Source organism: Microtus ochrogaster, unplaced genomic scaffold (genome assembly GCF_000317375.1).
Source record: "Microtus ochrogaster isolate Prairie Vole_2 unplaced genomic scaffold, MicOch1.0 UNK35, whole genome shotgun sequence".
In the NCBI taxonomy this organism is placed as follows: Eukaryota; Metazoa; Chordata; class Mammalia; order Rodentia; family Cricetidae; genus Microtus; species Microtus ochrogaster.
Window position 1 is genome coordinate 3,079,673 of NW_004949133.1, and position 16,284 is coordinate 3,095,956.

The 16,284-nt window shown below is 40.5% G+C and overlaps 1 protein-coding gene across 4 annotated transcripts in view; it reads right to left on the reverse strand.

The window, feature by feature from the left end:
• Positions 1 to 16,284, reverse strand: part of Dcaf8 (DDB1 and CUL4 associated factor 8) — a 46,156-nt gene that overhangs the window by 19,264 nt on the left and 10,608 nt on the right. For 3 of the 4 annotated variants that reach the window (XM_005368579.3, XM_005368578.3, XM_026789976.1), the window contains exons 3-4: positions 6,604 to 6,680; positions 543 to 1,195 (exon numbers count right to left, since the gene is read on the reverse strand). In XM_005368579.3, coding sequence (XP_005368636.1) covers positions 543 to 1,195; positions 6,604 to 6,652 — 702 coding nt within the window. In that variant the 5' untranslated portion in view covers positions 6,653 to 6,680. Of the gene's footprint in view, positions 1 to 542; positions 1,196 to 6,603; positions 6,683 to 16,284 lie in introns of those variants that run through there. The other variant, XM_013354250.2, reaches the window with a different exon arrangement.

Here is a 16,284-nt window from a genome sequence, read left to right on the forward strand (position 1 = left end):
CCTGTCCTGGAACTAGCTCTGTAGACCAGGCTGGTCTCGAACTCACAGAGATCTGCCTGCCTCTGCCTCCCGAGTGCTGGGATTAAAGGCGTACGTCTTGAGTACTGGAGAAAGAACTCTTAGCAAAGAATCTTGGCAAATGCTCTACCACTGAACTACACTCCATGTCCATGCACTCTTAGTGCTGATGTGTTACAAGCCCTATTTCATAGATATAGAAACTCAAAGTGCAAGTTAAATAACTATCCAAATTTACATAGGGCTAGGATCTGAAAACTAAGCAGTTTGACTCAGGATCCTGTGCACTGTCTTACACTGCCGTGTATTGATATACCTATATACCTTTATGATATACGTATGAGTTTCAAGTATCCTATCTGTAATGGGATAGGATAATGTTTCCTTATGTGCCATGGTCTCTCAGTATATCAGTATGGAGTCAAGTCCTAATACCTAATTCCAATCACAACTTGCTACTAGCTTCTGCCCTTAGCAGCAACTTAGTCTACCTTCCCACTTGATTTTCTCAAGTTGCTAATTACCTGGAAGACATTACTTTTGTGGCCACTCTCAAAGTCCAGTACTGGTTGCCGCCGCACCCAATCCCATACCACCACCTTCAGGTCATCACTGCCACTGGCCAGCCAGGTGCCACGCTGGTTAAAGTGCAAGGTATTGACACAACCGGTATGGCCCTCAAGCCCATGCTGTAGGCGGAAACGCTGCACAAAGACTCTTGCCCCACAAGCCTCATGCACGAAGCGGGAACTTGAACCCAGCTCCCGCTCCCGAAGGGCAGGAAGGGCTTGCCAGCGAGGTCGGGGCAAAGCTGTTGTCTCTGAGGATACCCAGTCTTCCAGGGCTCGCTCATCATCTGATGAGTCCTGATCACGGCTGGCCCGTTTGCGCTGTACACGGTGCCGAGGCTGTTCTTCTTCCTCCTCTTCAGAGTGGTCATGAACTCGGTTCTCATCATTGATGGAATAATGGCCAGTGTCCTCCATGCTGTCAGAGTCCTTGTCTTCACCTGAGCTCTCTGTGTCTGTACCTCGACTTTCTGTGCTGGTGCGGTTGGGGCCACCATCATCCCCAGTCAAGCTCAAACTGAGGTCTGAGGCCTCTACTTCAATACCTGAGGATGTTTCCCTCCCCTCTTCAGCTCCAGACATCTCTTCTGGACTGCTAGACAGGCTTCCTGGACATTAGTGGATATACGCAAAGAAAAAATATGGAAAAATAATTAGGACAGCAAAGACTTTCCACGTTGGTTTAAGAAACTATTACCCTAAAGACCAAGAAACAAATTTCAATAAATGTCTCTTTCCAAATGGTCATAAAGAATAATTTCTAGCCAGGCAAGGTGATATATGCTTGTAATCCAAAGTCATCTTCAGCAAGTTTTAAGGCTTCTCTGGCTAATGTCTCAAAAAAGTGGAATGGTGGAACTTTTGAGATGAAATCTTGATATGTTTTATTATTTATTTAGGTTTTTCAAGACAGTATTTCTTTGTGTAGCTCTGAAATTTGATTTGTAGACCAGGCTGGCCGTGGACTCACAGAGATTTGTCTGTCTCTGCTTCCCAATTGTTGAGATTAAAGGTGTGTGCCGCCACCGCCTGGCTGTTTTTTTGTTTTGTTTTTAAGATTTATTTATTTATATGCATTCAGCGTTCTGCCTGCATGTATCCCTGCAGGCCAGAAGAGGGCACCAAATCTCATTACAGATGGTTGTGAGCACATGTGGTTGCTGGGAATTGAACTCAGGACCTTTGGAAGAGCAGGCAAAGCTCTTCCAAAACCACTGAGCCATCTCTCCAGCCCCCAGCTGTTTGTTTTAAATAAAAGATACACAGGCACAAGACGTGGAAGCACACACTGGCAATTCCCATAGTCAGAAAGCAGAGACAGGAGGATTACCCCAAGTTCAGTATCAGTCAGGACAACACAAAAAGATCCAGTCTCCCAAACCCAAAAAGGATGCTGTACTGGAATACTGTATGAATCTGTGCTTGGAGGTAACTTAGGCTCATAAAGACATCACATGTACTCTCTCTTATGTGAATCTTAGCTTCAAACTTATAGATTATATGCGTTTAGTTGGGAGTATCTACACAAGTCAGAGGGAAGTGGCTCTCTCTGAGTTCGATACTAGCCTGGTCTACAGAGTAAGTTCTAGGATTCATACCTAGTAAATCTAGTTTACAGGGGTACAGAGAAAACCTGCCTCAAAACAGAGACACACACAGAATAAATTTTAAAAATATTTCTTTTAAAAAAAAAAGTGTGGCCAGGCAGTGGTGGTATACACCTTTAATCCCAGCACTTGGGAGAAAGAGGCATTTATGCCGGTAATCCTAACACTTGGGAAGCTAAAACAGAATCTCAGTGAGTTTGAGGCCAACCTGGTCTACACAGCAAGTTCCAGGACAGCCAGAACTGCTACAGAGAAACCTTGTCTCAGAAAACAAACAAAACAAAACAAAAAAGTGTGTGTGCCTGATGCACCTATCTTAGATTTGCCCTCTACGTGAGACAGGATCTCCCAATAAATGGCTAGCCTAAAACTCATTATGTAGATCAGGCTGACCTCCAATTATGGAAAGTCTTCTTTTATACTTCCTGAGTACTGAGATCACCCGCATACATCACCATACACCTGGCTTTATGCTATGTTGTTTGATAGGCTGATTACAGCAAATAATTAAATTATCTACTAAAAAGTTTTCAGTGCTGCCAAGCAGTGGTGGCCCACGCCTTTAATCCCGGAACTCGGGAGGCAGAGAAAGCAGAACTCTGTGAGTTCAAGGCCAGCCTAATCAACAAGAGCTAGTTCCAGCTGGGCGATGGTGGCGCACGCCTTTAATCCCAGCACTCGGGAGGCAGAGGCAGACGGATCTCTGTGAGTTCGAGACCAGCCTGGTCTACAAGAGCTAGTTCCAGGACAGGCTCCAAAACCAGAGAAACCCTGTCTCGAAAATCCAAAAAAAAAAAAAAAAAAAAAACAAACAACAAAAAACATCCAGCAATAACAAGGCATCATTTCAATTGAAAAGAAAAGAAAAAATATCTCAGCAAGAACTACATAGCCATGGTAACTGACAAAAATCACAGTGGCCTATGCCATTTCCCATGTCAAGAAAGCACCTACCCCTGCTGCTTCACTGCTAACTTTCACCCATGAAGATTTTTTATTTTCAAAAAATTTATTCATTGAAGGGGTGGGTGCCACAGTGAGCATGTGGCCATGAAAGGACAACTTGGAGGGCTGAGTTTCCTTCTTCCTCCATATGATTTCCAGGATCAAACTCAGGTATCAACCAGTTGGCAAGCAATTTTATCCACTGAGCTATATATGATGCTAGCCAATCTTTTAAGTTCTTAAAACCCAGGAAACATGGGGTTGAAAGATTTTAAGTTGGTCATTATGATCACTTACATAGGTTTTCACTAGCCTCTTTCCAGCAAATGTATATTAACTTACCTCAATTAGCTACCTTGTTTTAGTAGATATGGTCTCACTATGTAGCCCACACTGGCCTCAAACTCACAAAGATTCTGTCTTGGTTTCTCAAGTGTTAAGATTACAGGCATGAAACACTAAACAGTTTAGTAAATAGTAATAAAAATACTTTTTTCTTTTCTTCCATGTTTTCAGGGATCAAACTCAACACCTTGTACTTGCTTGGTAAGGTCTACCCCTAAAGCTACATGTCCAAATCTAGCTTAAAATTTTCATACTAAAACACAGATTTCTAGTCTCTTTATTAAGAAATGAAATGGTTTTATTGAGAAACATTCATGAAGTTGGTAAAAAGCATGGCTACTTTAAGTGATTCTTGAGAGGCTCAGTATATTGTAGATCTGCTATCTTGGCAGTTACATAACTGATGACTTTCAGTGCTTACAATTAAATGTTGCATTCTCATCTAGCAAAAAAAGAAAATATATCATTGCAATGAGCCATTGAGCAATGTTCACACCCAATACAATCACAACTTTCAACCTAAGGTCAAGGTATAGAAAAAAGAATAACAAGAAACGCTTTAAAAATGCTGTTAACACTGCTTACTTTTGTCTCCTCTCCGCAGAGGAGCACAAATTCTATCCTGCTACAAGTCAAGTTGGAGAAAGATAAACCAGTTGTGTGACTCCAGCATAAGCTACTCAGGTCCAATAATGTTTACTGAGGGACAGCTGGACCACTTTATTCTGCCTGGTTGTCTGGGCTAGAGCAGTGATTTGTGAGACTGCTCAAGAAACAAGAACTCCTCCCAATGAACTCTTAGAAAAATCCCAACACAGAAAACACATAAAAATGTTTTGTTTGAAGTAACAAGAGAAGGTTGAACAACACAAAAGCAATGCACAAAACAGCATAATAGGAAAACTGGGCTAGCAGGTAGAAGTAGGGGGAACCCATAGAAATCTGAACTTAGGAAGCAGATTTGCTGAGGATTACAAATACTGAAAGTTTATTAGATAAGTGCAATTGGGCTAAATCTTGGCGTTGATAAGGGACTTTAAAAACATACCTAGGGCTGAGGATCTAGTTCAATGGTGAAACACCCTTTTTAGTGTGTACAAGGTTCTGGGTAGACGTTAGGTACTATACACCTGCACACAACACCTAACAGAGCCCTAGATGCAAGGAAAAAGAAAACCCCTCACATTCCTGGAATTTTCTATTAAAATTATGAACAAGGACCAGTAAGATGATATAGTACATAAAGGTACTTGTCATTAAGCCTGATAGCATGAATTTTGGTCTCCAAGACCAAAAGGGTAGAAAAAGAACCAGATTCTACTAAAGTAGCATGGCATAAGTGAACACTAAACAAATAAATGTAATATAAATTTCAAGTTGTGATAACAAATTCAGACTGAGAAGGTAGTAGGACATTAATATATCAGAGTATACCAGTAACAAGCTTGAAGAAGGGGCTCAGTAGTCACTGCCCAAGATCTACCTTAGGATCTGACAATTTTATTTTTTCCTGTACAAGCTCAGATGGCCAAAATTTTAAGTTGCAGAAGACCATTATCACTGTCTCAACTACTGAATCTAACCCACACAAAAGCTACTCATAGATACTACATAAATAGACATGACTATGTTTCGATGAACCCTTTTTTACATGCTTGTATGTGGTATGTGCGAGTATATGCTGTGTTCGTGGGGGAGGGGTGCCCCCATGTGTTAAGTGGCCAAAGATTGACATAAGGAGTCTTAATCACTTTCCGCCTTACTGAAATGCAGCCTGTCAGCTGAACCCAGAGCTTGCTGATGCAGTCAATCTAGCTTAGGTAGCTTGTTTCAGGACCTCTCTGTCTCCACTGTCTGAGACTGGAATTACACATGTGGACCACTATGTCCACCTAGCATCTACACATACACACAGGCACAGGCACTGTCGTAGAGAAAGAGGGAGAGAAATATTAATACCTAAAATGTCTTTAGAATCCTATCCCTTTTAATTAAACAGAATATAAAAGGAGGGAAAGAAGACCTGGTTCTCTTCATCTTTTTGGCACAGGGGACTAAACCAAGTGTCTACATGCACTCATCATTGAGATACATTCCCAGTAACAACTTCTTCTTCTTCTTCTTCTTTTTTTTTTTTTTTTGGTTTTTCGAGACAGGGTTTCTCTGTGTAACTTTGGCTGTCCTGGAACTCTATAGACCAGGCTGGCCTCGAACTCAGAGATCCATCTACCTCTGCTTACTGAGTGTTGGGATTAAAAGCATGCACCACCACAGTCAGCTTGAAACTTCATTTCTTACCACTCTTTGAAACTATCATCTACCATAGAAATAGACCTCTCAATTAATAGTCTTCCCTGACTATTACCTTATTTACCTTATTACTTCCTCTACCTTACTTTTTTTTTCTTAATAGAATTTCATAAATATGTCCTTCTGCAAACAGGATTTCAAAAGTTCAAACCACTTCACTAAAAAGTCAATAAATCTCTGAGGCTAGAGATGGCCCAGCAGTTAAAAGAATGGGCCTCTCTTTCAAAGGACCCAGGTTCAACTCTCAGAATCCACATGGTGGCTCACAATGGTCTGTAACTCCAGTTTCAAAGGACCTAAGGCCTTCGACTGGCCTCTGCAGGCAACAGGCACAAAAGTGGTGCACAGACATATATGCAGGCAAAATAGCCAGACATATAAAACAAAAATTATAAAAGAAATATTTTCTGAAAACAATCAGATAAAATTCAAAAGAGCAAAAGCAGCAGGCAATCCATGAAGATTGCTGTGTGTTGCGGGCTGGAGAGATGGCTCAGTGGTTGGTTAAGAGCATTGCCTGCTCTTTTAAAGGTTCTGAGTTCAATTTCCAGCAACCACATGGTGGCTCACAACCATCTGTAATGAGATCTGGTGCCCTCTTCTGGCCTGCAGGCATACACACAGACAGAATATTGTATACATAATAAATATTTAAAAAAAAAAAAGATTGCTGTGTGCTTTCTCATACTCAAACAACACACTAAGGGGTTCCTTGGTTCCACTAAAATTCAGGTCTCCACTAACCCTTAGGGAAGGAGGGAGACCCCACCTGATAGTAAAGAGAGTGTGACCTTTTTGCCATCCCTTACCATTAGCTAAATCTGTTCTGCCATCTGTGCTGCTCCCTTTGCTGGACATCTTGAAAATGATATTTGCTGTATCCAGCCTGGATTGGGGAAGAAGGAAACAAAATAATTAGAAAAGCCCCTGGGAAAGACAATAAAATAGACAAGGACACTTAACAATTCATAGGTTTTACCATTTTCATAAGAATTAATCTTTTGTTAATATTAACTACTCCCAACCCCAAACTTCCCTGAACATAATTCCATAGAGAGACATACTGGGAAGGAGGTCAACTACCAACTCTTTGCCATCTTTCTTGAGTAGCTGATAGTGGTTTTTTGTCTACATGGGAAAGAAGGATCTGAGATAAAACTTGAAACAGTAGGCGCATACATATCTAATAACAAGCTGCTAGCTAAGAACTTTAACACAAAAAGGATACCTTCAACACTGCCCTCTGAGCAAGAATTCCCCACTGTAAGTAACACACGCTTCCACAAATTCTGTGAAGCTTCTGTTTTCACAAAACGAATACACGAGACAAGATTCTGAATCTCATTTCACACAAATAGACAGAAGAAATCAAGTTCTTGCAACGCAACCTAATCTTTGGTCACTCAGATGTCAAGCCTGTATTATGAGCAAAAACACATAAGACTATAAGCAGAGGTTGAGCGATGGTGGTGCACACCTTTGATCCCAGCACCTGGGAGGCAGAGGCAGGCAGATCTCTGTGAGAGCCAGACTGGCCATACAAAGGTATGTAAAAGAGATTTCCCACTAAAACATCTTAGCTCATTTTAACATAGTGGCTAAACATTACTTCAGCTAATTCTCCTAATTTTCACCAGACTTAGCTCTGTAGCAAAACCCTATGTAGAACTAGGGAATGTATCTTATATCTTTACTGTGCTGTAACAATCCCACCCCTCTCCAGGGCCTTACTGCCATCCCCAGCAAATTCCAAAGAGCAAAGAATAATATTATTCAGGCTAGAGTTTTGTTTAGCCCTTTCAGTGTCTTGAACAAAAGGCAGTGGTAAAAAACAGGGTATGATTATGAGCTAAGACCGAGTACCCAGGCACCATCCTCCAGTCTTTCAACAGCCCTTTATTCCCCTAACAATTATCCTAGAAGTCCATCCTTATCCTCACCCTCTACTTCTCTCCTTTACAGAAACCTACACTGTTTCATAAAAATTGCCCTCTGCAGAGACAGTTGCCCAAAGAATGCTTGTAGCAGGCCCCAATGAAGAAGTTAAAATATACAAAAACAAACAAAAACCAGGACTGCATCTGAGAACACCTAGAAGAGCAGTGATGAAAGACACAAGATGTGAACAGCTGTATACAAGCTAATTCCAGAGCAGATTACTTTCTTAACAGCTGAGAGCCACCACAACTGGCATCTTTTCCCTCCTTAAATGACGTGTATGTCATTTTAAACAAAGATTTTTGTGTGAGATTTTTAGCTTGTATGCATGCATTCATACATGCATGTATGTAGCTATGCGTATCACATATGTGCCTGAGAAGGTCAGATGATGGTGTTGGGTTCCCTGAAACTGGAGTTATAGTTTATAAGCCACCATGCAGGTGCTGAGAAACGAACCTAGGTCTTCCCAAGTCAAGTGAGTGCTCTTAACCTCTGAGCCACCTTTCCCATCCCATTTGGATGAATTTTGGTAAAACATTTCCCACACAGTACTTGGCTTTGTTTCTCAATAGTCACTATTGATATTCTTTAGCACCTCAGTAACCTCCCCAACCCTGAATCTATAGGTTTAAAATTAATTAAATTAAGCCGGGCGGTGGTGGCGCACGCCTTTAATCCCAGCACTTGGGAGGCAGAGGCAGGCGGATCTCTCTCTGTGAGTTTGAGACCAGCCTGGTCTACAGAGCTAGTTCCAGGACAGGCTCCAAAGCCACAGAGAAACCCTGTCTCGAAAATCCAAAAAAAAGGGGCTGGAAAGATGGCTCAGTGATTAAGAGCACTGGCTGCTCTTCCAAAGGTCCTGAGTTCAATTCCCAGCAACCACATGGTGGCTCACAACCATCTGTAATGAGATATGGCGCCCTCTTCTGGCACGCAGGTATACATGGAGGCAGAAGGTTTTATGCATAATGAATAAATCTTAAGGAAAAAAAATTAATTAAGTTACTGTAAAAGTCCTATGAAACAAGGAAAGTTATTTCATTACTGGTCATAAAGCAGATCACTGTATCACGGTAAATTAGGAGTAGCAGAGATATTCTTCCACTTCTAGAATTAAACCATCTACCATGTCACATTCCTACTCCACTATTATCCATTTCAAGAAGATAAAAACAGCAGTTCCTGAAAACCTTTCTCATAACTAAATAGCATCCTCTCCAGGAGGTTGGGAATGTATGAACTTGTCGAATTGCTCTAGAAAAGGCTTACCCAACCTCTGTGACCTGCTCTGAGAGGCAGGGAAAGGGGAGCCACAATGTTCATTTCATATCCAGAGTTTACAGGATAGTCTTTTGGGAGAGAAAATGACCTAAGGTTCTTCCAAAAAAGGATCTTCTTTTTGAGATAAAGTTGACAGAGCTTATTATTAAATTCAGAAGTGTAGGGGGCTGGAGAGATGGCTCAGTGGTTAAGAGCATTGCCTGCTCTTCCAAAGGTCCTGAGTTCAATTCCCAGCAACCACATGGTGGCTCACAACCATCCGTAATGGGGTCTGGTGCCCTCTTCTGGCCTGCAGGCATACACACAGACAGAACACTGTATAATAATAAATAAATAAATAAATAAATAAATAATTTAAAAAAAAGAAGTGTAAAACCCTGTGAATGCTTATGCAAACCACAGCAGATAGTATCTAAAGATTAAATTTTAACAAAATCAGTTCCAGACTAAAAAGTAGAAATTCAAGATCCCAGCGAATGAGTGAAGCCATTAACAGACTGTACACTGTATATGATGAGCTCATGATTCTTGCTTTTTCCATCTATAAAATCACAGACAGAAAGCTGGACAGGGTAGCACATGCTTGTAATCCCAGGACTTGAGAGGTGAAGATAGATCTATGAGTTCAGGGTTACTTATCCTTAGATAGCAAATTCTAGCTGTTGGTAGTGTGGGCTACATGAGACACTGGCCTCAAAAAGACAAAAAAGACTGAGTGTCCCTAGTTTAAGTTTCAAATGCCCCCAAATTGTGACACTCTTTGAGAATTCAAATTTTAGAGCATTTCAGATGTTCCTATATTTATATGCAAACATTCCAAATCTGGTCTGAAAGTATAGTTTGTTTAATGGAGTGCTTGGCCAGCAGGCACGAGGCCCTGGGCTCAATGCCCAATACTGCAAACAACTACGAATGTGACAAACTGAAACATAAAATAATTCTGGTCCTGAGAAGTTTAAAAAAGTCAACCTGTAGCTATTCAAAAAGAGTTATACATTAGTAGAATCTTACATTAAAACCTGTGCAGATGGACTGGAGAGATGGCTCAGAGCTTAAGAGCACTAGCTACTCCTCCAGAGGACCTGGGTTCAATTTCCACCATCCACATGGCAGCTCGCAACTACCTGTGACTCCAGTTCCAGAGGACCTGACAACCTCACAGACACACATGCAAGCAAACCACCACTGTGAACGAAATAAAAATAAGTTAAAAAAAAATGTAGAAAAAAAGCAGTGATCAAAATTTTATTAATGAACTTCAGTGTAAACTTTGGGCATCTACCCCCAATATATATTTATACACTTACAATACTTCAGTATTAAAGTTAGCAAAGCTTAGAAGCACACATTGGTAATTCCAGCACTTGAGAGGTTGAGGCAAGAGAACTGCCAAGAGTTAGAGGCCAACATGGGTTACATAAAGAATAACAGCCAGCCAAAGCTACATAACATGACCCTATCTCAAAAACACAAAATAGGGGAGCTGGAGAGATGGCTCAGAGCTTAAGAGCACTGGCTGCTCTTTCAGAAGACCCAGGTTCAATTCCCAAATACCCACATGGCAGCTCACAATCATCTGTTCTAAGGAACAGGATGCCCTCTTCTGGTCTTTAGAAGCACCAAGCACACATGTGCTGCATAGGCAGGAACACCCATAAACATAATAATAAAATAAAATAATTTTTAAAAATATAAAATAGGGCTAGCAAGATAGCTCAGTAATGTACCTGACCTGGCACCAAGTCTGCGAATCTGAATTTGAACCTTGGGACTCACATGGTGGAAGGAAAACGGGCTCCCAATTGTTCTCAGACCTTCACACGTGTACCGTGGCACACACACAAAATAAGAAAAATGTAATAATTTTTAAAAGGTATTTTTTTTCTAGAATGCCAAACAAGTATTCAACATTCTTTATCTATACACCACTGGATCATCTTATATATCCTTTAATGAGACTAAAAATTTCCCATTTTGGGAAACTACTACTCTATAAAATAAAGAAATTATAGATTGAAGAGATAGTTTAGTGGGTAAAGAAAGTACTTGCGACACACAAGTGTTAAGGATGAGTTCAAATCCTCAGGTGCCACAAAAAAAGCAAGATATGGTAAGCTCACATCTGTTACGTCAGTCTTCCTAGGAAAGATGGGAGCTAGAGAAAAGAGAATTAGTTGTATTTAATTTCAAGAAACTTGCAGTCGAGTTAGTATGGTATACTCAGGCGCAAGCAAAGACCCTACCACAAACAAGGTGGAAAGTGAGGACAGCCCCCTGAAGTTGTTGTCTCTGCCCCAACACGCATGCTGCGGCATACTTGTATATCAAGTATGTGCATGGAGACACTCTCTCTCTCTCATAAACACAAACAAATTATGTTAATACAACCACTACTCTTGAGAGATGCTGTAATTATCCTTAGTTTCAGTCAAAATTAAATACAACTAATTCAACTCTAGTGCAGAAACTGCAGTGAGCACCTACAATGTATATATGGAAAGCATAACTTCCAATGTGATAGCATTTAGAGATGGAGTCTTTAAGATACAATCAGGTTTAGAGGAGGTTATAAAAGTGGATAGCCTCATTTCAGGATTGTTACCTTTGTGAGAAACAGAGTCCTTTATTTCTCCCTTTTTCTCTAACATGTGAGGGCACACGTGGAGGCAGAACTCCAGAAGGTGAAAGATCTCCGTGGCCAGAAACCATCCACACTAGTACATTACTCTTAGATTTTTACCCTCTAGAATAATAAGAGAATTAAATTCTGTTGTTTAGGCCACCAGTCGTTATTTTGTTCTAGCAGCCTGAGCCATCTTAAGATAATACCAAACTAAAGCAGACAGAAACAATTAACTGTGCCCTACAACTTTAATATCATAGCCACTGCAGAATCTCTTCCATTCATCAACAAATATATTTTGATTCAAGCCCCAACCACCTTTTTCATTTTTCAATGCATTACATACCCCAAAACTCTCCATTGCTTCCACTCTGGTCAATTAACATGTAAAATATGGTCCAGAGCAAACCATGCTGAGCTGAAAGAGCTGAGGAGATCACTGTCTCAGGTAGCAGGAGTTTAGATTAGCTCTACTGCCTATACTCTAAAAATAGCCCCGACTCCTGCCAAACTGAAGGTTAAAGAGTAAACTATTTGAGGATGGGGGGTGTGTGGACCCAGGTGTTATTTCAAGTTCAGTAATAAATCCAAGTGATCTAGTGTTTTTTTTCCTGTATTAATAACAGAGCTTAAGTTTTTTTTAGCTAACTATATGACAAACTATTAACTAAATGTCAGCAGAAACATAACCAAGAATCTCTTATTTAAAAATTGATGGTGAACAGGTTTGGTGGCACACATGCTTTTAACCCTAGAACAAGAAGCAGAGGCAGGAAGATCTCTATGAGTCTAAGGCTAGCCTGGTTTACATGTTTGTTCTAGGGCAGCCAGGGCTACATAAGAAACCCTGTCTCAAAAAACAAATAAATAAGTAAAAATAAAATAAATAGAAAGAAAAATTCAGGACTTCCTTACTGATGAAAGTTCTGTATAACAAACCACAAGTGCTAGAACTGGCCATCACAACACAAATAACCTTGACCCCTAAACTGCATAATATCCATAAGCAAAAAAAGAGGTATACCATGTATATAGATGTATACAGATGTATACAGATGATGGCAGAGCACAAGCTCAGCACACGCAAAGGGATTCATACAAGTTTTACAAAGCAAACAATGGAGCTTATCTTAGCAAACTTTGATTAGATAACTATTTCTTAGGGTTAGGAAACAACCATAGTTTTAAAACTAATAAAATGGATTTATCAAAGTTACAAGTCTTTCCAAGAAACTAGACAATAAAAAGGCAAGCTACAGACTCTTAAAATATCTATGAAACAAATGACAAACAAGAGTAATCAAAATATATTTTAAAACTCTTACAAAAGCCTGGTATGATGACGCATGCCCTTCATCCACTAAGAAGGCAGACCTCTGGGAATTCAAGGCTAGCCTGGTCTACCTGGTAGGTTTCAGGCCAGTCAGGGCTACAGAGTAAGTCCCTGTCCTTAAAATTAAAAAATCTACAACAAAAAACTTCTTACAACATATCATGACCACTTGAGGAAAGATCCTGAACTTCATCATTAATTAACTAAAACTGCCGAGACTACACTACCCATCTTACAGAGGGTCAGAGTTCCCTTTCCAGAGCCCACACTGCACAGCACCACCACCTCTAACTCCTGTGGGAGCCAATGTCTCTGGCCTCTGTGGACACCTGCATTCCCCAGACACATACACATACCTAAATGAGGTAAGGTTTTAATTTCCACTAAGACAACAGATCTGCTTTTCTAGATCCCATTATCATCTGGAATTAGTCCTCCTTTCCTTATTATCAATTCTTGTTTCCAAACAAAACCAGCTCATTTAAAATTCATTTTCTTCTGGCTCTTACAATCTGCTCCCCACCCCAGATGATCCCTAAGCTTTAGGTGCTGGAATTGTATTGTAGATGTTATCTGCTGGAACAGGGCACCAGGTGATCACCTGTTCTCTACTGTGAGGCTACATCTAGAAACTAAAGAAGCTACACCCATGAAGCCTCATTGTGGCTGCCTAAACAAGACCTGAAGAAGGATAACACCATTAGACAAGCTAACATGGACCGGGAACCCTCACCAGGCCCCAGCCCTAGACAAAGAAATATTGACAGGGGAGAAAAAAAGACAATGGGAGAAATAGTCTTCCCCAGGGAAAAGAGCCCTAGTTCATTATCCAATACCAAGTGATCAGACCTGAAATAATATACATACAAGTGATATTAAACAGACTGAACTGGTTATATTTATATATTTAGAAGTGTGTATATGTGTAAAACAATAATTAAAGAAAAAGAGGCCATGAATTTGAGCAGAGGAGTACAGGGAGGCATTGAAGAGAGAAAAGAGAAAGGAGAATATATACAATTATATTTTAATTTCAAAAACTAAAGATACTATCCAGATGATGGTGGCACACGCTTTTGTTTTTTGTTTGTTTGGTTTTTCGAGACAGGGTTTCTCTGTAGCTTTGGAGCCTATCCTGGAACTCCCTTTGTAGACCAGGCTGGTCTCGAACACACAGAGATCCGCCTGCCTCTGCCTCCCGTGTGCTGGGACTAAAGGCGTGCGCCATCACCGCCCGGCTGGCACACGCTTTTAATTCCAGCATTTGGAAGGCAGAGAGGTAGATCTGTGAATTTAAGACAAGCCTGGTCTACAGATCAAATACCAGGACAGCAACAGGCAGAGTTACACAAAGAAACCCTATTTCAAAAACAAAACCAAACAAACAAACAAAAAAAAATAGATACTTTAAAAAATAAGCTAAATTTTTTTATTTTATTATTATTATTTTATTATTATTATTTTTTTTTTTTTTTGGTTTTTAAAGACAGGGTTTCTCTGTAGCTTTGGAGCCTGTCCTGGAACTCCTTCGATAGACCAGGATGGCCTTGAACTCACAGGAATCCACCCATCTGTCTCCTGAGTGCTGAAATTAAAGGTGTGTTACCACTGCCTGGTAAAATTAAGTTATTTACAAGAGAAAATGTTCATTTTCTCACTTTAATATTTTTCTTCCTCATAACAAATAATTCTCCAAGCCAATTTTCTAGTAATATTGCCAGTTACATTATTATAGTATACTATTCCCTATCCAGGTGTGGTGACGCATACCTTTGATGTCAGCACTCAGGAGGCCGAGGAAGATGCATCTCAATGAGTTCCAAAACAGACTGTCTACATAGTTAAGTTCCAGGGTGGCCAGGGCTATGTTGTGAGGTCTTACCTCAATAAATAAATAAATAATTGAAAAAAAAATCAAGTGTTTATGGGAGGCAGGACTTTGGGTTACTTTCTTTTACTAAGTATTTGGATGGAACGAATAACCAGCATTTTATCCTTTTGTACACTGGATACAGGAACAGAAGGAAAACTGGGTATTTTTGGGACCAGGGCATCTATTTTCCACTGTGCAAAAATCTGACAGCACAAAGCAACCCAACTGTACAGAGGTGTTGGGTAATCTAGCCACATTATAAGACTCTTGAACTACCGAGCAGTCCATCTGAGACAAGCAAACTGGTATGCATCAATGTACCAGTTGATAAAGCTGAAAATATATTCTTATTATTATTTAAATAGTCTGAACATAATTCTGGTTAGCCTTGAATTTACAGAGTTCTGCCTATCTCCTCCTCCCCAGTACTGAGATTAAAGGCGTGGGCCACCATACCTGGCAGAAGCTACAACTAAATAATACCTCTATAATCCCTTGTATAGCCAACTAACCAACTGGGGAAAGTAACTATACAATTTTAACAAAAGGGTACAAATATCAAGAACATTAAAAATATATACAAGAGGCCAAGGCTAGAAATCCTAAGTCATAAGACCAACCTGAGCTATACAATGAGCCTGCCTCAAAAAGAAAACAAATTAAAATGTTATAATTAAAGAAAGTGTCTGGTGGTGGCACACGCCTTTAATCCCAGCACTTGGGGAGGCAGGGAGGGAGGTGTCTCTGAGTTCAAGGCCAGCCTGGTCTATAGAGTTAGTTCTAGGATGGCCAGGGCTGTTACAGAGAAAAACCCTGTCTGGGGTGGTGGGAATAAAGTGCTATTTTTACTTTTGGGAAGAAGGGAAAACAAGCTTAAGGCGATGAATAAAATTTCAAAGAGAAGAAAGATAAAGTCGAGAAAGAGGAAGATGACAATGATATTCTGACTACCCAGAAAGAAAAACAAAATGAAAGCGAAAGCATGTGCATCAGCTTTAACTAACTTTAAGGAGCTAATCAATCAGGAGGTTCAGTGGTGCAGTGCTTGCTGAGCATCTACAAAGTCCTGGTCCAGCCTCCCCATACTGTGAACAAAACCCAAGAAGAGTACAGAGAGTGAGTTCAAGCGTGTGCCCATTCCTCCTTGGGTATCATCAGGGAGGTTATTTTGGCAAAGATAAGGCAGGGGCTGAATAGATGGCTCAGGTTAAGAACACTGGCTGCTGTTGCAGAGGTCCTGAGTTCAATTTCCAGCAACCACACGGTAGCTCATAACTATCTATAGTGGGATCTGATGCCCTCTTCTGGTATAAAGTCAATAAACCTCTCATAAAGATGGGAAGACAAGGGCTGGAGAGATGGCTCAGAGGTTAAGAGCATTGCCTGCTCTTCCAAAGGTCCTGAGTTCAATTCCCAGCAACCACATGGTGGGTCACAAC